The following is a 26,075-nucleotide window of genomic DNA, read 5'->3' on the forward strand; positions in this document are numbered from 1 at the left end:
ACCTGACACGAACACACAAACCCACAAAGACAAATGCCCACAAACAGAAAGCACCGGCTCCTTAACACTGACAATTCAACAACCTCCCCCCCCCCGCCTGTTCCTACCTGCAAGCCATCCCAGCTAGCAGGAATGCAGGAATTCATCCTCCCCACCTCTCAACCGGGAGAAAGAGAATCCAATCAGGTGATGCCACAGGGAGACAGGGAAACTAAAATAACTTTATAGTTTTGTTACCCAAATATTGTTAAATGAAAACAAAGGCTTAGTATACTGAGTGCAGTGGCATGTTAGTATATTTGCTGGGCAAATCCTTCTATTTGCTTTGATGGTTTCAAATTACAGCCTTGCAATAATCGCCCTAATCTTTTCAACTGGCTTATTGAGCAATAAAGAAAAAAATTAATTCACAAAAAGAAACCTGCGATAGCTTTAAGGTCTTTTTCCTGTTTCTTTTTGTTAACACTAAGTTGTGCATGCTTCAAAGTTCTTTCCGTGTTTGGTGTAAAAGGCATCATGAGGTTTGTCAGAGCTCTGAAAAATTGGTTTCCTGGCATTTCTTTGGAAACTCTTAAAAGGGTCAGTTTTGCTTCTTGGCCAAATTACAAGGAGAAGGTCTAGAGACAGTCACACAATCAGCTTCGTTTTACATATTTCATTCACAGATCTCATCCAAAAGTTGTGTCCAACAATACCAGTAGTCTTGTTTTTATTATTATTTCATCTTATTTTTGACAACAAGTAAAAGTTTCCATCCTGGCCCATTGCTTACCGTAATTTTCCAAAAATCTCTGCCAGTTTCTGGCAGGGGAAAAAAAACAAAAACACCCTTGTTTCTGATCCATTTGAAGTTGAACCAGGAACTTTCCAGCATCCCAAGCCTGAAGGACTTTTCTTAAGTAAGCTTGTTGTAGGATTCTGAAAAAGAACAGTTCAGCTGCTTCTGTGATGGTGTTGGTGTTATCAGTTGTGCTAGCTTTTCATGTTGTTGGTTGTTTTTGTGATTCCATTGTCTGCAGTTGGATTATTCATGAAGCCCAAGAGGCTTCCCCCCATGCCTATAAATTCCCTTTCCAATACCTGATCTGTTCTGTCAGAGCTGATTACAGTTCTTTCTCCAACGGGCAAAGGGTTTACAGGTGAAAGCACCCGCAATATTGGAGGTCCCACACTTCCACTCTGCACCCCCGTGGATTCTCCCCAGAGGATGTAAGACTGGAGTCAGGTCATCCTCACCCCTTTGGAAGTAGGAGTAGCAGATCAAGGGAAGCAGTGGAGGGCCTACTCTTTTGAACCATCATCTGGGTGACTTGTTGCTCAGCCTCATCAGCCCACATGACCCAATAGTCCATTTGGCAGAGATGGTTCTGCTCAATTTGCACTCAGACTGCCCCCAGCAGTCTCAGGTCAAAGGAGCCCCACCATGACCACCTCTCCACCCATGAAAGGTTTCCAGTCTATTTGTCCTTTCCCCTGTGCACAGTATGACAACTCTGAGCATAGTCCTCCACTCTCATTTTGCATAACAATTATCTCCTAGACCATTGACCTATATAGGCACATTCACAAACTATCTCACTTCTGGATTTTATCCTTGCCAGATTCTCTCTCTCTCCTGCATTGATTATTTACGTCCTTAGATTCAGGTAATGGGCTGCTTATTCCAACCAGGGAGGATCAGCTGTTTGATGATCCCTCACGTTTCATTCACTCTCTCTTTGACAGTCCATGAGGGCATGGATGTGGTCCTAAGACCGACGCCCAGCCCTGGGGAATGAGAAGTTAACTACAAGGGGAAGCAAAAAACCACCACTCACAATCGGTACTAGGGTTTTAAAAAAGCAATGTAACAATCACCTATGACATAACAAAAGCAATAAAAGATCTATAAATAATGAAAGGATGCCATCCTCATCACCACAATGCAAAGCCACAAAGTCTTCAAAGGTCTTGCCCCTGAAACATACCCCACTCCTAGTACTGACAGTGCCCAGACTGGTAACTCTTTTGAGGACCAATCACAATGGTAAATTCCTTTGGGGTCAGGTATTCACTAAGGTCAGTTTTAATGTTATTTTCTCCTTAGGTGCTTCCTGCTCTTCAGCTCAGGCCTCAGTACAAGAATATAAATCTTTGGGGAAAAGATGCAGACCAGTAAGCTAGCACTGGAGGTCAAGATGGAAAAGATCTCCACAGCCACCTTGTATTTGCCCTTTGTGCTTAAGTAAGTTGGAACAAAGGACACCCAGACACTGCAGAAGACCAACATGCTGAAGGTGATAAACTTGGCTTCATTGAAACTGTTAGGCAGGTTCCTGGCCAGGAAGGCCACCGTGAAGCTGATGGTAGCCAGAAAGCCCAGAAAGCCCAGAACACTGTAAAACATGGTGACAGATCCTTCGTTACACTCCAGGATAATTCCTTCCATCATGGAGTGCATGTCAGCATCTGGAAAGGGGGGTGCAGTTACCAACCACACAGTGTAAATCAAGGATTGAGTAAAGGAGCAGGAAAGAACAATGGAGCTGGCCAGGTGCTTGCCAGACCATTTTCTCATCCAGCTCCTGGTGTGGTGACCATGAAGGCAAGGACCACAATGATGGTCTTGGCGAAAACTGAAGAAACGGCTATTGAGAAGATGATGCCAAAAGCCATTTGTCGAAGGAGACACACAACCTTCGTGGGTTGTCCAATGAAGAGCAAAGTACTAAGGAAAGCAAGCAAGAGGGAAATGAGGAGAACATAGCTGAGGTTCCGGTTGTTGGCTTTGATGATGGGAGTCTCCCTGTGCTTAATGAAGAGGTGAAGCACCAAAGCTGTGAGGAAAGAAAAGAAAAGGGCAAAAAGAGTGAGGGTGATTCCCAAAGGTTCTTCAAATTTTAGGAAGCTTATTGTTTTTGGAAGGCACAGATTCTGGTCCTTGTTGGAATGTTGATCGTCTGGACATTGAAAACAGTCACCCAAGTCTGTTAAAAAAAAGGAGGAAGAGAAGAAGCTACTTAATAGATTACAGCTGTATGCATAACAAATATATAATATATTTTTGTACTTAAGTCTCAGTTGTCAAGAGAAAAAGACACAATAAAAACAACAACAAAGATCTAGGATCACCTTACGAGGAACGTGAATAAATCATTATCTTTGCATTGTCACCAAATATTGCTGTCTTTCTCCTTTTTATTTAAGACCCTAAAATAGCTTTGCTCATGTTGGTGTTTGTATCATTATAAAAAGGTACATTAAATAAAGTTTCCACATGTCAGTAAACTTTAATATTTTTACTTTTTGTACTATAATGTGGCTGGTTTTAACTGCCAAGGTAGGCATCAAATAAAGGTGCCCCACAGTCACCAAAATAATGAGACACACATGAGTGAAGCTCCAACCTTTCTGTCCCAATGTCTGATGCAAGTATCTAAGTGGCTGTTTTTGTGTCATGAGATCATGGTACAGTTTCTGTCTTTTGCCCTCTCCCATAGACACTTATAGGCTTTCTCCAAGCAACATGTGATAAATGCAAATTTGGTAAAAGTGAAAGGAAAGTAAGATCCGCAAGTTGCTCTTCAAACTCCATGATCTCCCAAAATATTCAGTCTTCAATCACCCCTTTTTAATGGCTCCTCAACACATTGGCAATGACATGAAGCTCCCAACGTGTACATGAACACACTTTTCTACAGCAATTCTTACTCTTTAGGTTAGAAATCTTCCCCTCTGGGCATCGACGGCAATTGTAGCAGCAAAATGGTTTCCCTTCAATCTTGGTCCGACTGTAACCAGAACTGCAATGGGCATTACACAGAGAAGGAGGGTGTCCCTGTCCAGAAACATGAGAGGAGATTTTTTTATCCTTCCTGAGACAGATATTGCAAGTATCTGCCTAAAGATTATACCTAGGGATCTTTTACAAAAACTTTAATTGACAGTGGTGTGGAATAGAGCTGTGCAATGAAAGAAATTCAAAGGGCTGATGAGCACAGGTGAATGCACACATCACATTTGTCAACCATCACTTAAGGATGCTGGATATTCCCCCAAAAAACATTAATTTGAGTTAACAAGTAGCTCACAGATGTGACCCTTTTTCCCCCTTCAGATCAGTACCATGGCAGAATCCTAGGTTGGATAAAAAAATTGATTGCCTTATGGCTTAAATTTCACTGAACTATACAATCACAAATATAAGGTGACTTTGACACACTTGGAGGGCAGTTGCATCCGGCCATTAATTCTTTTCCTCACATACAGAAACACCCCAAATATTTGTTCAGCCCCACTCTATACCCTTGCACTGCAATAAGGCTTCAATAAACTAGAGAAACCTGGGCAAACGTCAATACGCTGTAGGCAGATTGTGTAATTCCAAAATGAAATTAAGAACTTGCAAAAGAATTTTAAAATGGTGGAATGGGAAGAAATGAGATATATAACATCCATAAATACATGGTGGGAAATTGATTGACACTCCTTACTAAGAGGTCTACCTGATTAAAAGCCTTGGGCCATGTGATCGCTTCTTCAGAAATGGTGAATATTTTGCCAGGGGCGTTCTGTGGTGTCGTTCTTCCAACTTTGACTCTAACAAAGGACTGATTTGGAAATATGATCCAATTGATAATATCAAATCCTGCGATCAGTTCCCCTTCTGAACTAAAGGAAAGCATTTCGCCAACACTGTTGTTAAATGAAACACTTCTCAAGTAGTAGTGAAGCTACATGAAAATGAGGTCAACAAATCATTGTCTTCATCATGAGCATCATATTAAATAAATACAGTTACAATCAAATTCTTAAAGGCATTCTTTCTGTAAAAGACCTAGTCTAGTGTCCCGATTTATCCCAGGTGTTTGGAATAGCCGGTTTCAATTCATTCTTTCCAGTTTTCCTTTTGGAGATTCTCTTGCTCTTCACCTAGGGAATCTTAATTTTCTTTGCAGTGATTGTTGTACTGGAATGTATGGGATTACCACTAGGCTGGATTGTTTGCTTTTAGTGAGTGGAATTTGCTAATCTGGCTATAGATATACTAGCAAATATAGAATTTTTTTCTTTTGCTTTCTAGGAGCATCCATGTTCCTTCCCAGGGAGGAGCAATTAAAATGAGTTACTAATGTCATAGAAAATCAACATGAGTGATATTGAATTGATCATAAAATTTTCAGTCCAGTTATGTAGCAATATGTATCTCACAAATCACAATGAAATGCAATAAGCTCAAATTCTCATTCCTCTATTTAAATGTTAGGGCAGAGTTAACTCCCTATTTTCTGAAATAGAAAATATGTCAGTTCTGAGAAGGTGCGAGCTATCCTTGTTCATCTATCTTGCTAGACCATGAAATGAAGGGAAAAGGAAAAGGAAAAAGAAAAACATAGAAGAAATGAAGCAGATTATCTTCATTATCTTAGTTCCAGTTATCAGGAATGGCTAATGAGTTGAACACTCTTCTAAGGCAATCCTATGAACTGGGTGTGAAAGGGCAGCCATACCATAGCTATTGTCTGAATGTCTAAAACTCTGCAGTGATATCAGAATTTCAACCACTGGGTTCAAATGCCTGGAGCTCCTAACACTGTGTTTACATCAATTCTCCAGTATTACTGATCTCAGGGAACTACCTGCCAAGGTTCTTGCTTGAGAAGTTCCTGTCTCTGGTCATATCGTCTTGCTCCTTGTTTCATTGACTGCATAGCATGCAAAGCTTCTGCCAACACATGGACAGCATTATAGATACTGTAGCTGTGGCTGGTCATGCTCATTTCAAAAACCGACCCAGGAAGATGCTCCAGGTTCTCCTCTCCAGTGCAGAGTTCTTCTGCCATTGTTTCTCCAGCAGCATTGGAGAAAGAACACTGAAATGCCTCTTTCCAGAAATCCCTAGAAAAACCATCATCTTGTTTAGATGTGAGCTTCTGGTGCTGAAGGAACTGATGGAAGCCCAGCACTTCCTCACTGTGAACTGCAAAGGAGAGTGCACCATGGATGAAGTCCAAGGGCCAGCTTCGTTGAAAAGACATTGAGGTGAAATCCATCTGGGCTATGAAAATCCATACTATGGGTTTTATTAGGTTCTCCTCGAATTCAAACATATAAAGCATTACCCTTAAAATCACAATATTTTGATTTTCACCATATACAATGACTACATTAGCAGTCGCTCCCATAATGGTTCTAGTAGTTTTCTCTCCCTCTGCAACCATTTCAGAGATTTCAGTTGAAAACTTCAGTTGTGGAAATGTTTCTATAAAGTCAAAGCAGATACCTCCCTGGGCAAACATGGGCAGCTCGTTTTATGCAAATCTCTCCCCACTCTGGTCATGAATGAAAATCACTCCAATCCACGTCCACTGGAAATGTAGCAGCAGTTGGAGAATCCCCTTATATTGTTGGTTGACGTCCGGAAATATCTGGTGAAGGAAAACTCTTTGGTAGATGTCACTCATCACCAGCGAGGACCCATATGCCAACTAAAGAATACAGCAAACAGTCAAGAAGGACTTATGTTTGAGATATTTTGTGAATACCATTAATTTGAGGAATTTCACCGTTTCTGAATTGCTGTGTATGTCCTCAAACATTAACTATTTTCCAGTGCAAACTTTCAAGTTCAGTGATAATTTGGGGTTTGTGAATATAATGGCCATGGATTTACCTACTCTGAAATAAACAGAAGAAACTTTCCTCAGTACATGATCAGTAACATAAACACCAAGAAATCTCGCATTCATCCATAACGTTTCCCTAGGAATGGAAGGACTTCAATTCTCTCCCTCTGATGTTTGTGGGGTATGTAGAACTTTATGCTAAATGAAAGCTTGAACGGACTTTTCTTATGATATGTGTAGAATCATCTATATTAATGTTCCCATGCATTCTGAAGAACATACTATCTAGTTTAGGTCCTTTGTAATTTGACACATAGCTGAAGAAAAACAGCATAAGAAAACAGCAACAAACCAAGAGAATCTAGATTGGCTGGTGTGGGTCTTCCGGGCTGTATGGCCGTGTTCTTGAAGTTTTGTTTCCTAACTTTTCGCCAGCATCTCTGACCGGCATCTTCAGAGTGCAGGAGCAGAGACAGGAGCAGTTTTCTCTGTGCCCAGGGTGATGTGACCCTTCTGTGGGTATTTATAGAGATCTGAGGGGGGGGGGAAGGGGGGGATTAGGGTTGTGTGTCGGGAGGTGAGTTACTGAGTGGCTGCTTGTTTTGGTGTCAGAATCTGTGTGTATCTTCCAGGGGATTAGGCAGGGTTTTTTCTTCCATTGAATTGTTAACGAGGGACTGCTGGGGGTGATTAGCAAGTTCATTGTGTGAACTGTTCACATGTCCTGGTGGTTGAGCTGAGTTTGTTGACCTTTTGCAGGCTGTACTTTTCAGGATTGGTAGCCAGGTTTTGTTGATTTTTAGACTCTCCTCTTTTTTATTGAAACTGTGCTGGTGTTTGTGAATCTCAATGGCTTCCCGGTATAGCCTGGTATAGTGGCTGTTGGTATTGTCCAGTATCTCTGTGTTTTCAAATAGGATTTTGTGTCCAGTGTGCTTGAGAGCATGTTCAGCTACTGCAGATTTTTCTGGTTGCTGTAGTCTGCAGTGTCTTTCGTGTTCTTTTTTCCTGGTCTGGATGCTGCGTTTTGTGGTCCCGATGTATACTTGCCCGCAACTGCATGGTATGCGGTATACTCCTGCGGCGGTGAGGGGATCCCTTTTGTCTTTTGTTGATTTTAGCACTTCTTGTACTTTTCTGGTGGGTCTGAAGATTGTTTGGAAATTGTGTTTTACCATCAGTTTTCCCATGCGGTCTGTGACCCCTTTGATATAGGGCAGAAATACTTTGTTGGTGGGTGGCTGTTTTTCTTCTTCAGTCGGATGTTGCTTTCTTGGTTTGATGGCTCTTTTTATTTCATTCTTGGAGTAGCTATTCGCTTGTAGGACCCAATTAAGGTGGTTAAGTTCAGAGTTTAGGAATTGGGTTTGGCAGATCCGATTGGCACGATCCATGAGGGTTTTGATAATGCCTCTTTTCTGACGTGGGTGGTGCTTGGAGGTTTTGTGTAGATACCGGTCTGTGTGGGTGGGTTTTCTGTAGACTTTGTCCTAATTTGAGGTCTGGTTTGCGTATGACCAATATGTCTAGAAATGGAAGTTGGCCGTCCACTTCTTTTTCCATGATGAATTGTATATTGGGGTGGACGCTGTTTAGGTGGTTCAAGAACTTCTCCAGATTCATTGCCTAGAGGAGCAGCAGTCACGAATCTTTGGTTAGAGCCTGCATCAACTTCAGAGTACTACTGGGGACAGGGAATATGGCCAAAATGTTCTGTTCTTACTCAGAAACATCCCGGTTTCCTTAACTGTTGCACATGCGTGTTTCTCTTTGGGAGTGCAAAGTCTCTGAAATGACACCCAGTTTGCTTTTGAACTTAAGCTATATGAGCAGGATAATGGGAACTCAGTCGCATGTCAAATATGCATCACTCAACTCTCGGTCATATTTCTATTGCTAAGAAGAGGCATGAATGGTTGTTTTATTATTTTGGCTCATAAGCCAAGATCAGCAGTAGAGCTGCCCTGGAATAGGCTTGCTCTTCAAATAGGATCTGCCCCTTTTAATTCCATCCTAACTCCCTAATAGTATCAAAGTCAAAAGTAGTGGGTGCTTAACAGTATTGCACGAGGACAGCTCACCTGTGGAATCTTGTAGATGGACAAAATGGGTGCCATGAAGAGACACGCATCAGCATTAGGTCCCCCAATAACCGCTGCTATATTAGCCTGAACATCACACTTGTAGTTAGGGATAAATTTGTGCCGTGTGGAGAGGAGTTCCACTGAGGCACGGAAAGTCCACTTGGCCTGGAAATTGCTGTTCAACACATGGACGCCCAGTTTGGCAATAGGCAAGATCCTTGGACTTTCATTAATGGTCTCTATGGCAAATTGCAAGGCTAGCAGATGCTGGTAGTTCTGAGTTATTACTCTGCAATGAGAAGTTGGCCTTTTTAAGCATTAGATCTTGCAATGTAAACAAATGACTGTCTCTCCATGGAACAAATTTCTTGGAAATTTCTTCTTTCTAAGAATAAACATTTAATAATAATACAAGAGGGGAGAGATTTTGACTACTTATTTTTTTCTGTATTTATCCCAGGTTTTCAGTACATTACTTATTATTATGAACTGTTCTCATAGATTGCTTGTTTCTGGCTTTGTCGACCTAGAGATATTTATTCAAGCCACCTGGAAGCTTTGCCCGTTCTGTCGTGGTAACCAAGCTGCAGAAGGGTGAACTCCCCACCTGGAGTGAGCAACTAATTTTTCTCTCCTGGGATCCAGAGTTTGGTGCTACGTGGAAAGGAGGGTCCAAGCAGCCCCACGCTCTCCTTCATTGGAGAGTTTCTTTTATGAAAAGGGGACTGAAAGCCAGCATGTGCCTGGCTGTGCCAAGGAAGGGTTAAGCCAGGGAGACAGCAGAGCCTTGGGAAAGAGAAAGCCTCCAGTGCAAAGACAACCACTTCAGCAGTAGGCTTCAGATAGGAAGAGAACACTTCAGTTCTTGGAGCTGCAAGACCGCTGAGAGGCAGAGCTGAGAAATGGGGGAGCAAAGAGCCTGCCGAGAATCTGCAAGCCTGCAAACCGAGCCAGGCCCCCTCCGTGCAGCAGCCCAGGGCAGAGCTCTACAAACCAGAACCAGGGGACTATGAGTGCTGGGCGGGAGGGGGGGACCTCAAAGCCCATTTGCAAGTCTACAAAGGGAGAGAAGCGTTTTCACATGCAAAGTGGACTGAGATTGGCCACAAGAGCTGAAGACCTGGGGGAAAAGGAAAAGATTTAAACCGCTAAGCAATAGTTCAGATAGGAAAACATTTGCCTCGAACATAGGAATAGGCACGTAGAAATAGAACATAAATGTAGAAATAGATAGACAGTAGAATAAGACAGCAGTTTAATTTTGCACAATAAAAGAGTTTTGCGTGGGAAAAAGAAATACAGTTTTTGTGTCTGTATTCTGTACCATATTAAATAAAACCCTAACACACAAAGGGATACGTCCAATCTGAGATCCATAATAAGTAGCAAGCACTGGAATACAACTTAGTGCTTGGAAGTGCTAATCCAACTTGCTCATTTGAATCCTGTAGAAAATTGAATTTAATCCTGCTCTTTTATTAGAACATCTGCAGTTCATTACCTCTTTAGACCTAATACCTTGTTAACAAAATAAATTTGAATCATTAGAAACAGAAAATTGAGTTTTGGTAAAATGTTCATTTTAATGTCAGCAATTCTACCTCGCTGAGCAATTCAGGTTTATTGTTTTCCCATCCAGAGAAATCTGCTGTGATTTTTCTCAGTAAGAAGATGCCTTAAGTTGTAATTATACCCATTATTCGTCGTTCTTTGTCGGTAGCTCTTCTGATGGTGACCATCTCTTCCATATTCTCCTAATGTTCATGCCTCCTTACTCCCTACTTCAATGAAGCTTCCATATTTTCTGACAGACTGAATATTTGAATATTATTGTGACTAATGTTTACTTCCCCAAGGAAGGAAGAGGGAAGACTATGAAATGACTGGAGGCGCCTTTCTGTAATAAGTCCTTTAAGCAAAAACTCACACATGAACTCCTTTGCATAACGCTCTGAGTGGAAAGGAACTGATACATTTGAAAACCCCAAAGGATAGCAAGCTAGATTGAATAGGGAAGCTTGTATGCAAAAGAAAACTGAAGGCCTTTATTGTTTTATCAGTGCTGCTAAATATTGCCTTTTAAGGTATGAACAACTTTGAGTATCAATCTTTGCCAAATCATAGCATGGTAGTAGAATGAATTAGAATGAAGCGTACAAGTTTGATTTAACTATGTTAATAGCAGAAAACAAAGATATGCATATTTCCATGAATAGATACATAAATATTTACAGTAAAGGAAAATCTAATTCCCACAACTTCATTTTTTGTAGTTGTTGAGATTGTTATATGGTTTATGGTAAGTCATGTAACTGTATTTTAGTCTTCTTATTGACTCTGTCAAGAATAAGCCACTCAAGGGTTACAAGCTGTATGAAAATAATGAAATGGAAAGGGGACATATAGCATATGAGCTGAAGTGTTATGCTGGCTGAAAATTCATTTTTAGATGAAATCCCAAACTTCAGTAGTTATCTTCAAACCCTGCACAGTGGAAATGCAGGGAAGCTTGTAGAATGTATCTCTGTATATGCACCTCAACACTTCTTGAGATAATCTGACAATATTGAGTTGCCATGAGCTCATTTCAGTTTCTTTTGTATGTCCAATGTAACATCTTTTACCATGTCATTCCTATAACCTGCATTTTCAAATCCACTTCCAAGTCAGTCTTGATCTTATCATGTAGAGCTTATTCTTCTTACATAACATCTTTTCGACATAGTCTATTGATAGAGGGAGATAGTATTTAAACTAACTTCTGGGACCATTTTTCAAAAATATCTTTCAATATGTCCAATGTTAAAATATTTTGCTTCCTTCACTAATTGTAACTTGTGTTTGAGTGTTCTTCTCTAATTGTAATGTTTAGTTCCCCCTAGTTCCCTCTAGTGTCTAATTTTTAAAGTCTTATCTTAATGTAAAACAAAAATCAAAATAAAAGCATTTTCCACATAATGCACCTCGCAAAGTATTCGCCATTTCTGAGGATGTGATCAAATGGCCCAAGGCTTTTAATCAGGTAGAGCACATAGATGTGTCAATCATTCCCTCTTCACATACTTATGGATATGAAATGTCCCATTTCTTCTCATTCTCGTTTTTAATTCCTTTTCATGTTCTGAATTGCACAATCTGCCTACAGCACGTTGATGTTTGCCCAGGTTTCTCTGCTTTGTTGAAGACCTGCTGCAGTGCAAGGGCATAGAATGCAGACCAAGAAATATTTGGGGTGTTTCTGTATTGAATGAATAGAAGTAATGGCCAGATGCAACTGCCCTCCACCTTTATGTGTATAATTACACAATTCAGTGAAATTTAAGCAATAAGGCAGTCCATTTTTTGTTCCAACTTATTTATGTGCAAAGGTCAATACATGGTGGCCATGGAGATCTTTTCCATCTTGGCCTCCCGTGCTGGCTATTGGTCTGCATCTTTCTTCCCAAATTTCATATTATTGCAGTGAGGCCTGCAGTGAGCCAGCATAATGCTTCAGCTCAGATGCTATATGTCTTCTTTCCATTTATTTCTTTAATACAGCTTGTAAACCTCTGAGTGGCTTATACTTGGCAGATACTATGAGAAGACTAAAATGCACACTCTAGCTACATGACTAATCATAAACCACATAATCTCAACAATCACAAAAATGAAGTCAGGAAAATCTGCAGTGGAGAAGGGAAGTTACAAACTCTTCTTAAGTAATTGTGCAAAGGCCCTCCTGGCCATGACTGCCACCTGCTCCTCAAGCAGTTGCAAGTCCAGGAGAACCCCCAGATTACTTACTGGGTCCCTCTGGGGCAGTGCAACCCCATCTAAGACCAAAGATGGCAATTCTCCATGAACCAAAGGGCCCCAAATCCAGAACCATTAAGTCTTGCCAGGGTTCAGTTTCAACCCATTGCTCCCCATCCAGACCTTAAGAGCCTCCAGGCATTGCAAGAGGGAAGTCATGACATTGCTTATCTCACCAAGGCTGAGATAGACAATCTCATGGTGAGAGACGATCACACCCAGCAGCTTCATGTCCATGTTAAACAGAAGCAGGGAAAGTACCGAACCCTGCAGAACCCTGCAAAGCAAGGCTGAGGACCGGACCTCTCGCTCCCTATTAACACCAACTGGGAATGGCCACAGAGGAAGGAAGTGAACCAGGACAACACAGTGCCCTCCACTCCCAACCCCCAAAGCCAGTCCAGAAGGATACCATGGTTAATGGTATCAAAAGGTGCTAAGAGATCAAGTAGGCCAAGGGTGGATGCACTATGCCCATCCCACTCCCACCAGAAATCATCAAAAACTGTGACCAATGCCATTTCCATCCCATATCCAGGCCTGAACCCCAATTGAAAAGGATCCAGATAATCCGTTTCATCAATCAATCAATATTGAAAAGGGAATAGGGGTCAGTTTACAAAATCTTGGCAACTGGATACATTTACTTTAGCACCTAATTTGTCTCTTGGTTAGGTTGCGAATTCCTTGATAGTCTTGCTCTCTGCCTGTTTTTGAGATGGAGAGGTTGCTACCCATTTTCCTGATTAATGAAGAACATGAAAATATTCTGAAGTTGCCTGGGATTCAGTCATCTCTTACAATAGAGATGTTACTTGTAGGTGTCAACAGATGTGTTTGTTTTCTTGTTTTGCCAAACTTGGCCCATTTTGAAAGTTGTGCATACTTCATCTCCTACACCTTCTATGAAGTTAACATTCGTTTTTAAAACTTTTATTCTCAGTTTTCCACGTCTCATTAAATATAGTTATATACCTGGCAATGGAAGACAACTGTAGAGATTTCTGTGTATGTGTGTGTATGTGAGACTTATAGATCAACAACAGTACACTGGAGATTCTCTTCTCTATAATTTTCAACTCAAGCACAATGACTTCTACAGCTCTCTAGAGAATCCAAATAATTGATAGCAAAACATTGAGCCAAGACTAATACCTGTTATTAATATACATCGTGAGCTTGGACAGAGACAGAAAATGTTTTATCTATTTGATTATATTTATTATTAAGGCCAGACACCCAATAACTGTTTATTCATGCCAACATGTCCAACTCAACAAGATTGGTATATGTGATAGGAAATTTTGAAGAAACATCTTCTTTCAAGATGGTGATGTTTGTGGCATCAATACTAGTGATACTGATGTTTGTAGAAGACTATAACGGTCCTCCTGTGAAATGCCGTACAAGCCTCCCTCTTTCTATTCTTCACAAGGATTACCATCCTGGAGACTTTATCATTGGTGGCATTCTCTCTCAGATCTATCTATTTTCTCCTCTAGCAACCTTTGAAAGAGATCCTTCTTTTGAGGTGTTTGACAATATCATGTAAGGCCTTTCATGTTTTCCCTTGATTTGTAAGCACATTACATCTCCTGGCAAGCCCTGTCTCATGCCCAACTCATGTTATTCTCTCTGAATTAATGGGGCCATCTTTGCATCATTGTCTGTCATTGTATGTGAAGTGTAAAGATGACAACAATTCTAACTAAACTGTAGGGAGACCTAGGAGATTTATTGAAATAATAGAGTGTGGGGAGCAATTCCATATCAAAATCCCCCCTTCTTTTTATGCCAGGTAAGGTAAAGGAAAATCTAATGGAACCAGTGGAGTCCTTGGGGTTCTCTGAGCTTGGTTGTTTTCTTGCAAATGTTTCATTACCCCACTAGGTAACATCAAGCACTGAACATGTCCACTGTTTCCATTAAATTTTCTTTTAACTTACCTGGCATAAAAAGAAGAAGGGGACTTTGATACGGAATTGCTCCCCATACTCTATTATTTCAATAAATGTCCTAGGTCTCCCTACAGTTTAGTTAGAATTGTTGTCATCTTTACACTTCACATACAATGACAGACAATGATGCAAAGATGGCCCCATTAATTCAGAGAGAATAACATCAGTTGAGCATGAGACAGGGCTTGCCAGGAGAGGTAATGTGCTTACAAATCAAGGGTAAACATGAAAGGCCTTACATGATATTGTCAAACAACTCAAAAGAGGGATCTCTTTCAAAGGTTGCTGGAGGAGAAAATAGATAGATCTGAGAGAGAATGCCACCAATGATAAAGTCTCCAGGATGGTAATCCTTGTGAAGAATAGAAAGAGGGAGGCTTGCAGGGCATTTCACAGGAGGAGTGTTACAGGCTACTTCAAACATCAGTATCACTAATATTGATACCACTGATATCACCATCTTGCATGAAGATTTTTCTTGAAGACTTCCTGTCACATATACCTATCTTTTTGAGTTGGACATGCTGTCTTGAGTAAACACTTAGATGTCTAGCTGTCATAATATATATAATCAAAGTGATAAAATATTGCCTTTTTCAGTCCTAGGTCTGAATGGATATTGATAGCGGGTATTATTCTTGGCTCAGTGTTTTGCTATCAATTATTTGGGATCTCTTGGGAGTTGTCGAAGTGATTGTGCGTGAGTGGGAAATTATAGAGAAGCAAATCACCACCATAGTGTTGTCGATCTATGAGTCTCACAAATATACAGTATGTGTCTGTTTCTGTGTGTGTGTGTGTCAGATCTCTATAGTTGACTCTTATAGTCTTCTACCACCAGGTTTATAACTATCTTTAACAAGACATGGAAAACTGAAAATAAAACTTTTAAAAGGAATGTTCACACCAAATGAGGTGTAAAATTTGTAAGAAGTGAACCTTGCACAACTTTCAAAATAGGCCAAACTTTGGAAACAAACAAACAAACAAACAAACCCATTGGGACCTACTTCTGACATCTGTGCTATAAAAATAATTGAATGTCATGCAAGTTCAGAATAACTGGAGTTTCCTCATTAATCTGGAGGTTGGGTAGTAATGTTCCCACTACTTAAACAGGCAGTTAGCAAGACTATCAAGGAATCCTCACCCTACAAAATGAGTGCTAAAATAAGGGCATGCAGTTGCCAAGATTTTTTAAATCAACACAATTCTCTCTTTTCAATATATGTTATTAATGAGTTTGTGAGAATGTAGTGTTCTTGGTGATAGGTGGCTACTGGGAGCTTGATAGGATTCCTGCCCAACGTGAAATGGACATGTCCTGATCCATCTGCCGCCTAGTCTTCAGTCATGCTCATTTCAAAAACATACCTGAGAAGAATTTCTCACTTTTCTTCTCCACTGCAGATTTCCCTGACTTCATTTTTGTGATTGTTGGGATTGTTATGTGGTTTATGGTTAGTCATGTAGCTATAGTGTATATTTTAGTCTTCTTATTGTATCTGTCAAGCATAAGCCACTCAGAGGGTTACGAGCAGTATTAAAAGAAATAAATGGAAAGAGGACATATAGCAATTAAACTGAAGCTCTAGGCTGGCTGAAAATTCATTTTCAGATGAAATCTGAAGGATTAGCTCTTAACTTTGAAGCCCACACAGTTGAACTACAGTGAAGCCGGTATAAAGTCCCTTTGTATATGCACCTCAAGCCTTCTTGGATACTCTGACAATATATCTAAAGTTGCCATGAGCATATTTGACAGCTATTCAAGGTGGAGCTTTCTCAGTTGTCACTTAACGCTCTTTTGAAGAAGTGCCCTTAAGATTTGAGGGGCATAACACATATATTGGCTTGTGATAAGGCTTGGAAGATGTTTTCTGAACAGTATCTTAAATTTTAATTGTTAATTATAAAATTAAAATTTCCTGGAGATTTGAGGAGCCCAACATATTAATTAGCTTGTGAAAAGTCTCATCCCAAATATCTTTCTGAACATATTTGAATTCTTGAATTTAATTGTATATTATAAAAATTTACATACTTTCTTTTTCATTATTTCATTTGTTAACACAACTGTTTTAATAGCAATATGATTTTTTTTTTTTTATGTAAAAAGCTGAGAAACTACAATACTCAGCAGGATACCATATTAAATAGATAATGATTATAATAAATAAGCAGCCCTTTGGCTACTAATTTCTTCTTCTTAGCTGTCCCCTGTTATTCAGTTCCAGCCTCACTGCAATAATATAGCATTTGGGGGAAAAGATGCAGACCAGTAAGCCAGCACTGGAGGACAAGATGGAAAAGATCTCCACAGCCACCATGTATTTGCCCTTTGTGCTTAAATAAGTTGGAACAAAGGACACCCAGACACTGCAGAAGACCAACATGCTGAAAGTGATAAACTTGGCTTCATTGAAACTGTCAGGCAAGTTCCTGGCCAGGAAGGCCACTGTGAAGCTGATGGTAGCCAGGAAACCCAGAAATCCTAGGACACAGTAAAACATGATGACAGACCCTTCATTACATTCCCGGATAATTTCTTCCATCATGGAATGCATATCAACATCTGGAAAGGGGGGTGCAGTTACCAACCACACGCTGTAAATCAAGGATTGAGTAAAGGAACAGGAAAGAACAATGGAGCTGGCCAGGTGTTTCCCAGACCATTTTCTCATTCCAGCTCCTGGTGTGGTGGCCATGAAAGCAAGGACCACAACGATAGTCTTGGCCAAAACTGAAGAAACAGCTATTGAGAAGATGATGCCAAAAGCTGCTTGTCGAAGGAGACACATAAGCTTTGTGGGCTGTCCAATGAAGAGCAAAGTACTAAGGAAAGCAAGCAAGAGAGAAATGAGGAGAACATAGCTGAGGTTCCGGTTGTTGGCTTTGACGATGGGAGTCTCCCTGTGCTTAATGAAGAGGTGAAGCACCAAAGCAGTGAGGAAAGAAAAGAAAAGGGCAACAATAGTGAGTGTGATTCCCAAAGGTTCTTCAAATTTCAGGAAGCTAATTGTTTTTGGAAGGCACTGATTCTGGTCCTTGTTGGGATGTTGATCGTCTGGACATTGAAAACAGTCATCCAAGTCTGTTAGAAGAAACAAATGAATATGCTATTTAATACAGTATAGCTGTATGTATAAGAAGTGAATAATAAATTAATGTACATAAGTCTCAATCATAAGAAGGAAAAGAGACAAAAAAGAGCAATAACACAGATGACAGAATCAGATTTAGAGGAACCTGAATAAACCGTTATCTTTCGGTTGTCACCAAATTTTGCTGTTCTTTTTCCTTTTCATTTATCTACCCAAAATAACTTTGCTTGTTGTTTTGTTTCTTTGTCTCATTATTAAAAGACACAGTCAACCCAGTTCTACTTTTTATTGTACTTCATCTATACTTTTTTTTTTTTAATTTTGTACTGTGATGAGGCTGGATTTAAGTGCCAAGTTGACTATAAAGTAACGGTGCCCCACAGGTACAAAAATAATGACAGATGTGTGAGTCAAATTCCAGCCTTCTGCCCTTCTGTCCCAATGTCTGATGCGAGTATCTAAGTGGCTGTCCTTGTATCATGAGATCATGGTGCAGTTTCTGTCTTTTGCCCTCTCCCACAGACACTTAGAGGCTCCTTCTAAATAATATGAGAGAAATGGCAAAAGGAAAAGCAAGTAATACAGCAAAAATGAAAAGAAAATAAGACCTGTAAGTTGCTTTTCAAACTTCATGATCTCCCAGACTACATAGTTTTAAATCACCCCTTTTTAATGACTCCTCAGGGTATTGGGAATGATATGAAGCTCCCAGGCTGTGCATGAATGTATTTTTCTACAGCAATTCTTACTCTTTAGATTGGAAATTTTCCCCTCTGGGCATTGATGGCAATTGTAGCAGCAGAATGGTTTCCCTTCGATCTTAGTCCGACTGTAACCAGAATTGCAGTGGGCATTACACAGAGAAAGAGGGTGTCCCTGTCCGGAAACATGAGAAGAGAATCTATTGTCCTTCCTAAAACAGATATTGCAAGTCTTTGCCTATGGATAATACCCAGGGATCTTTTACAAAAAGATTGATGGTGGCCCTGAAAAGAGCCATGCAATGAAAGAAATTCAAAGGGCTGATAAAGTGATGAGCGCAGGTGAAGGTAAACATCACATTTGTCAACAACCACTTAAGGATGCTGGACATTTCCCCTGAAGAGAATAATTTGATTTACCCCCTTTTCCCCTTCAGATCAGTACCTTAGCAGAATCTTAGGTTGGATTAAAAAATGGCCTAAATTTCACTGAATTGTATGATTCCACAGTTAAGGTGACTTTGACACACCTGGAGGGCAGTTGCATCTGGCTATTAATTCTGTTCTTCACATACAGAAACACCCCAAATATTTGTTCAGCCCCACTCTATACCCTTGCACTTCAATAAACTAGAGAAACCTGGGCAACTGTCAATATGCTGTAGGCAGATTTTGTAATTCCAAAATGAAATTAAGAGCATGAAAAATAATTTTAAAATGGTGGAATGGGAAGAAATGAGACATATAACATCCATAAATACACGGTGGGGAAATGATTGACACATCTTAGTACGAGCCCTACCTGATTAAAAGCCTTGGGCCATTTGATTGCATCTTCAGAAATGGTGAATACTTTGCCAGGGACATTTTGTGGTGCCGTTCTTCCAATTTTGACTCTAATGAAGGATTGATTTGGAAATGTGATCCAATTGATAATATCAAATCCTGCGATCAGTTCCCCTTTTGAAGTAAAGGAAAGCGTTTCTCCAACACTATTGTTAAATGAAACACTTCTCAGGTAGTGGTGAAGCTGCATGAAAATGAGGGCAAGACATCATCATCTTCATCATGAGCATCATATTAAATAAATACAGTTACAATCAAATTCTTAAAGGCATTCTTTCTGTAAAAGAACTAGTCTGGTGTCCCAATTTATCCCAGGTATTTGGAATAGCCGGTTTCAATTCATTCTTTCCAGTTTTCCTTTTGGAGATTCTCTTGGTCTTCACCTAGGGAATCTTAATTTTCTTTGCAGTGATTGTTGTACTGGAATGTATGGGATTACCACTAGGCTGGATTGTTTGCTTTTAGTGAGTGGAATTTACTAATCTGGCTATAGAGATACTAGCAAAGGTAGAATATTTTTTTCTTTTGCTTTCTAGGAGCATCCATGTTCCTTCCCAGGGAGGAGCAATTAAAATGAGTTACTAATGACATAGAAAATCAACATGAGTGATATTGAATTGATCATAAAATTTTCAGTCCAGTTATGTAGCAATACGTATCTCACAAATCACAATGAAATGCAATAAGCTCAAATTCTCATTCTTTTATTTAAATGTTAGGGCAGAGTTAACTCCCTATTTTCTGAAATAGCAAATATGTCAATTTTGAGAAGGTGCGAGCTGTCCGTGTTCATCTATCTTGCTAGAGCATGAAATGAAGGGAAAAGGAAAAGGAAAAAGAAAAACATAGAAGAAATGAAGCAGATCATCTTCATTATCTTAGTTCCAGTTATCAGGAATGGCTAATGAGTTGAACACTCTTCTAAGGCAATCCTATGAACTGGGTGTGAAAGGGCAGCCATACCATAGCTATTGTCTGAATGTCTAAAACTCTGCAGTGATGTCAGAATTTCAACCACTGGGTTCAAATGCCTGGAGCTCCTAACACTGTGTTTACATGACTTCTCCTGTATTATTTATCTCAGGAAACTACCTGCCAAGGTTGTTGATTGAGAAGTTGCTGCCTCTGCTTATCTTGTCTTGCTCCTTTTTCACTGCGTGCATAGCGTGCAAAGCTTCTGCCACTACATGGACAGCATTGTAGACGCTGTAGCTGTGGCTGGTCATGCTCATTTCAAAAACTGACCCAGGAAGGTCCTCCAGGTTCTCCTCTCCAGTGCAGAGTTCTTCTGCCATTGTTTCTCCAGCAGCATTGGAGAAAGAACACTGAAATGCCTCTTTCCAGAAATCCCTGGAAAAACCACCTTCCTCTTTAGATGTGAGCTTCTGGTGCTGAAGGAACTGATGGAAGCCCAGCACTTCCTCACTATGAACTGCAAAGGAGAGTGCACCATGGATGAAGTCCAAGGGCCAGCTTCGTTGAAAAGACATTGAGGTAAAATCCATTTGGGCTATGAAAATCCATACTATGGGTTTTATTAGGTTCTCTTCAAATTCAAAGACATGAAGCATTACCCTTAAAATCATAATATTTTGAATTACACCATGTACAAGTACTACATTAGCAGTTGCTCCCATAATGATTCTAGTAGTTTTCTCTCCCTCTGCAACCATTTCAGAGATTTCAGTTGAAAACTTCAGTTGTGGAAATGTTTCTATAAAATCAAAGCAGATACCTCCCTCAGCAAACAAAGGGAGCTCATTTTCTGCAAATCTCTCCCCACTCTGGTCATAAATGAAAATCACTCCAATCCATGTCCACTGGAAATGTAGCAGCAGGTGGAGAATCCCCTTATATTGTTGCTTGACATCTGGAAATATCTGGTGAAGGAAAACTCTTTGGTAGATGTCACTCATCACTGGCGAGGATCCATATGCCAACTAAAGAATACAGCAAACAATCAAGAAGGACTTATGTTTGAGATATTTTGTGAATACCATTAATTTAAGGAATTTCACCATTTCTGAATTGCTGGGTATGTCCTCAAACATTAACTATTTTCCAGTGCAAACTTTTAAGTTTAGTGATAATTTGGGGTTTGTGAATATAGTGGCCATGGATTTACCTACTCTGAAATAAACAGAAGACACTTTCCTCAGTACATGATTAGTAACATAAACACCAAGTAATCTCACATTCATCCATAACGTTTCCCTAGGAATGGAAGGACTTAAATTCTCTCCCTCTGATGTTTGTGGGGTATGTAGAACTTTATGCTAAATGAAAGCTTGAATGGACTTTTCTTATGATATGTGTAGAATCATCTATATTAATGTTCCCATGCATTCTGAAGATCATACTATCTAATTTTTGTCCTTTGTAATTTCATACATAGCTGAAGAAAAACAGCATAAGAAAACAGCAACAAACCAAGAGAATCTAGATTCGTTGCCTAGAGGAGTAGCAGTCACGTATCTTTGGTTAGAGCCTGCATCAACTTCAGAGTACTACAGGGGATAGGGAATATGGCCAAAATGTTCTGTTCTTACTCAGAAACGTCCCGGTTTCCTTAACTGTTGCACATGCGTGTTTCTCTTTGGGAGTGCAAAGTCTCTGAAATGACACCCAGTTTGCTTTTGAACTTAAGCTATATGAGCAGGATAATGGGAACTCAGTCGCATGTCAAATATGCATCACTCAACTCTCGGTCATATTTCTATTGCTAAGAAGAGGCATGAATGGCTGGTTTATTATTTTGGCTCATAAGCCAGGATCAGCAGTAGAGCTGGCCTGGAATAGGGTTGCTCTTCAAATAGGATCTGCCCCTTTTAATTCCATCCTAACTCCCTAATAGTATCAAAGTCAAAAGTAGTGGGTGCTTAACAGTATTGCACGAGGACAGCTCACCTGTGGAATCTTGTAGATGGACAAAATGGGTGTCATGAAGAGACACGCATCAGCATTAGGTCCCCCAATAACCGCTGCTATATTAGCCTGAACATCACACTTGTAGTTAGGGATAAATTTGTGCTGTGTGGAGAGGAGTTCCACTGAGGCACGGCAAGTCCACTTGGCCTGAAAATTGCTGTTCAACACATGGAAGCCCAGCGTGGCATTAGGCAAGGTCCTTGGACTTTCATTAATGGTCTTTATGGCAAATTGCAAGGCTAGCAGATGCTGGTAGTTCTGAGTTATTACTCTGCAATGAGAAGATTGCCTTTTTAGTAATTAGATCTTGTAATCTGAACAGATCACTGGCTCTCCATGGAACAAATTTCTTGGAAATTTCTTCTTTCTAAGAATAAACATTTAATAATAATACAAGAGGGGAGAGATTTTGACTACTTATTTTTTTCTGTATTTATCCCAGGTTTTCAGTACATTACTTATTATTATGAACTGTTCTCATAGATTGCTTGTTTCTGGCTTTGTCGACCTAGAGATATTTATTCAAGCCACCTGGAAGCTTTGCCCGTTCTGTCGTGGTAACCAAGCTGCAGAAGGGTGAACTCCCCACCTGGAGTGAGCAACTAATTTTTCTCTCCTGGGATCCAGAGTTTGGTGCTATGTGGAAAGGAGGGTCCAAGCAGCCCCACGCTCTCCTTCATTGGAGAGTTTCTTTTATGAAAAGGGGACTGAAAGCCAGCATGTGCCTGGCTGTGCCAAGGAAGGGTTAAGCCAGGGAGACAGCAGAGCCTTGGGAAAGAGAAAGCCTCCAGTGCAAAGACAACCACTTCAGCAGTAGGCTTCAGATAGGAAGAGAACACTTCAGTTCTTGGAGCTGCAAGACCGCTGAGAGGCAGAGCTGAGAAATGGGGAGCAAAGAGCCTGCCGAGAATCTGCAAGCCTGCAAACCGAGCCAGGCCTCCTCCGTGCAGCAGCCCAGGGCAGAGCTCTACAAACCAGAACCAGGGGACTATGAGTGCTGGGCGGGAGGGGGGGACCTCAAAGCCCATTTGCAAGTCTACAAAGGGAGAGAAGGGTTTTCACATGCAAAGTGGACTGAGATTGGCCACAAGAGCTGAAGACCTGGGGGAAAAGGAAAAGATTTAAACCGCTAAGCAATAGTTCAGATAGGAAAACATTTGCCTCGAACATAGGAATAGGCACGTAGAAATAGAACATAAATGTAGAAATAGATAGACAGTAGAATAAGACAGCAGTTTAATTTTGCACAATAAAAGAGTTTTGCGTGGGAAAAAGAAATACAGTTTTTGTGTCTGTGTTCTACACCATATTTAGGAAAACCCTAAGACACAAGGGGATATCACCCACTTTGAGATCCAAAATAAGCAGCTAGCACTGTGATATAATTGACTGCTTGGAAGTGCTAATCCAACTTGCTCATTTGAACCCTGTAGAATCTTGAATTTAATCCTGCTCTTTTATTAGAACATCTGCAATTCGTTACCTCTTTAGACCTAATACCTTGTTATCAAAATGAATTTGAATCACTGGAAAAAGAAAATTGAGTTTTGGTAAAATGCTCATTGTAATGTCAGCAATTCTACCTGGCTGAGCAATTCAGGTTTATTGTTTTCCCATCCAGAGAAATCTGCTGTGATTTTTCTCAGTAAGAAGATGCCTTAAGTTGTAATTATCCCCATTATTAGCCATTCTTTGTGGTAACTCTTCTGATCATGACCATCTCTTCCATATTCTCCTAATGTTCATGCCTCCTTAGTTCACACTTCAATGAAGCTTCCATATTTTCTAACAGACTGACTATTTGAATATTATTGCGACTAATGTTTACTTCCCCAAGGAAGGAAGTGGGCAGACTATGAAATGACTGGAGGCGCCTTTCTGTAACAAGTCCTTTAAGGGAAAACTCACACATGAACTCCTTTGCATAACACTCTGAGTGGAAAGGAGCCGATACATTTGAAAACCCCAAAGGATAGCAAGCTAGATTGAATAGGGAAGCTTGTATGCAAAAGAAAACTGCAAGCCGTTTATCAGGGCAGAGTATTTTCTGAAATAAAAAGCAGGTCAGTTTTCAGTTGGTGCAAGGCCTCCTTTTTCATCTATCTTGCAGATCATGAAATGAAGTAAAAAGAAAAGGAAAAACATAAAAGAAATGAAGCTGATTATCATCATTAGCTTAGTTCCAGTTATCAGGAATGGCTAATGAGTTGAACACTCTTTTAAGGCAATCCTATGAACTGGGTGTGAAATGGCAGCCATGACACAGCTGTTGTCTGAATGTCTAAAATACTCCACTGGGTACAATGCCTGGAACTCCCAGAACTGTGTTTACATGACTTCTCCTGTTATATTTATCTCAGGAAGCTACCTGCCAAGGTTGTTGATTGAGAAGTTCCTGTCTCTGGTCATATCGTCTTGCTCCTTGTTTCACTGAGTGCATAGCGTGCAAAGCTTCTGCCACTACATGGACAGCATTGTAGATGCTGTAGCTGTGGCTGGTCATGCTCATTTCCAAAACCGAGCCAGGAAAATGCTCCAGGTTCTCCTCTCCAGTGCAGAGTTCTTCCGCCATTGTTTCTCCAGCGGCATTGGAGAAAGAGCACTGAAATGCCTCTTTCCAGAAATCCCTGGAAAAACCACCTTCCTCTTTAGATGTGAGCTTCTGGTGCTGAAGGAACTGGTGGAAGCCCAGCACTTCCTCACTATGAACTGCAAAGGAGAGTGCACCATGGATGAAGTCCAAGGGCCAGCTTCGTTGAAAAGACATTGAGGTGAAATCCATCTGGGCTACAAAAATCCATACTATGGGTTTCATTAGGATCTCCCCAAATTCAGCCATATAAAGCATTACCCTTAAAACCACAATGATTTGAATTTCGACATAAACAACTACTACATTAGAAGTCCCCCCAATAATGATTCTAGGAATTCGTGCTCCTTCCATAACCATTTCAGAGATTTCATTTGAAAACTTCTGTTGTGGAAATGTTTGTATAAAATCAAAGCAGATACCTCCCTGGGTAAACCGGGGTAGGTCATTTTCTACAAATCTCTCTCCACTCTCATTGTTAATGAAAATCACTCCAATCCACGTCCATTGGAAATGTAGCAGCAGGTGGAGAATCCCCTATATTGTTGGTTGACGTCTGGAAATATCTGGCGAAGAAAAGCTCTTTGGTTTATGTCACTCATCGCTGGTGAGGACCCATATGCCAACTAAAGAATACAGCAAACAGTCAAAAGTGTGTCTGAGATAAATTCTGAATGCAATTAATTTGAGGATGTTCACCATTTCTAAATTGCTAGGCATATCCCCAAACATTATCCATTTTTCAGTGCAGACACCAATCAAATTCAGTGATAATTTGGGCTTTGAATTTATGTATATACAGTATATTCGTCCATCCATAAGCTTAAAGGTTCCCTAGGAATGGAAACATTGAAATTCTCTCCCACCAATGTACATTCTGTTTTGTAGAAACATTATGCTAAAGGGAAGCTTCAAATGACTTTTAATATGATCTCTATATTTTCATCTATATTAATCTTCCCATACATTCTGATTATATTGTCCAGGACCTTTGTAATTTAACACATAACTGAAGCTACCATAAAAGAAACCAACAGAATCCAAATTCACTGCCTAGAGGAGTAGCAGTCACTTACTTTTATATAGAGCCTGCATCCACCTCTGAGTGCCACAAGGGACCGTCATCATGACCAGAATGTTCTGCTCTGTGCTAACTCAGAATTGTGCAGGCTTCCTTAATTGTTATACATGTGTGTTTAACTTTGGGAGTGAAAAGTCTCTGAAATGCCACATATACAATTTGCTTTTGAATGTAAACTTTTTGAGTAGGAAAAGGGGAGCTCAGTAGCACGTGAAATATGGGTTACCCAGCTCTTCGTCATACTTCTATCGCTGAGGGGAAACATGAATGACTGGCCTATTATTTTTGGTTATGAGCCAGTATTTCCCTAATGGTATCAAAGCTTGCTTAACTGTATTGTATGAGGACAACTCATCTGTGGAATCTTGTAGATGGACAAAATG

The 26,075-nt window shown here is 40.3% G+C and overlaps 2 protein-coding genes across 2 annotated transcripts; both read right to left on the minus strand.

The window, feature by feature from the left end:
- Nucleotides 1-2,553: 2,553 nt before the first annotated feature.
- Nucleotides 2,554-14,477, minus strand: LOC148215264 (vomeronasal type-2 receptor 26-like). Its single transcript, XM_088143966.1, has 6 exons — nt 14,431-14,477; nt 8,687-8,978; nt 6,311-6,467; nt 5,619-5,959; nt 3,691-3,817; nt 2,554-2,816 (listed from the first exon to the last, which is right to left on the minus strand). Exons 1-6 carry the CDS (start codon nt 14,475-14,477, stop codon nt 2,554-2,556), a joined length of 1,227 nt encoding a protein of 408 aa, XP_088000092.1.
- A 2,160-nt stretch (nt 14,478-16,637) lies between these two features.
- LOC148215265 (vomeronasal type-2 receptor 26-like) lies at nt 16,638-25,736 on the minus strand. The gene is made up of 6 exons (XM_088143967.1): nt 25,688-25,736; nt 24,390-24,730; nt 22,001-22,240; nt 20,186-21,033; nt 18,296-18,459; nt 16,638-17,536 (listed from the first exon to the last, which is right to left on the minus strand). The coding sequence occupies exons 1-6, from the start codon at nt 25,734-25,736 to the stop codon at nt 16,638-16,640; spliced, it is 2,541 nt and encodes an 846-aa protein (XP_088000093.1).
- Nucleotides 25,737-26,075: the final 339 nt, after the last annotated feature.

This window comes from Python bivittatus, unplaced genomic scaffold (genome assembly GCF_059951505.1).
Source record: "Python bivittatus isolate LINGU-HERP-01145 unplaced genomic scaffold, Pbiv_v1 ctg000430_np1212, whole genome shotgun sequence".
Taxonomy (NCBI): domain Eukaryota; kingdom Metazoa; phylum Chordata; class Lepidosauria; order Squamata; family Pythonidae; genus Python; species Python bivittatus.

What these genes read in the sequence shown, in the direction of transcription:
- LOC148215265 (XM_088143967.1), bottom strand. Translation starts at nt 25,736, where the DNA reads ATGACGGTCCCTTGTGGCACTCAGAGGTGGATGCAGGCTCTATATAAA. An exon ending in GATGCAGGCTCTATATAAAA is followed by an intron (nt 24,731 to 25,687) that starts GTAAGTGACTGC and finishes TCTCCTTTGCAG; the next exon opens with TTCATAGTGAGGAAGTGCTG. An exon ending in CCATCTACAAGATTCCACAG is followed by an intron (nt 21,034 to 22,000) that starts GTGAGCTGTCCT and finishes TGTATTCTTTAG; the next exon opens with TTGGCATATGGATCCTCGCC.
- LOC148215264 (XM_088143966.1), bottom strand. Translation starts at nt 14,477, where the DNA reads ATGGGGAGCAATTCCGTATCAAAGTCCCCTTCTTCTTTTTATGCCAG. An exon ending in CCTTCTTCTTTTTATGCCAG is followed by an intron (nt 8,979 to 14,430) that starts GTAAGTTAAAAG and finishes TTCTCATTGCAG; the next exon opens with AGTAATAACTCAGAACTACC. An exon ending in CCATCTACAAGATTCCACAG is followed by an intron (nt 6,468 to 8,686) that starts GTGAGCTGTCCT and finishes TGTATTCTTTAG; the next exon opens with TTGGCATATGGGTCCTCGCT.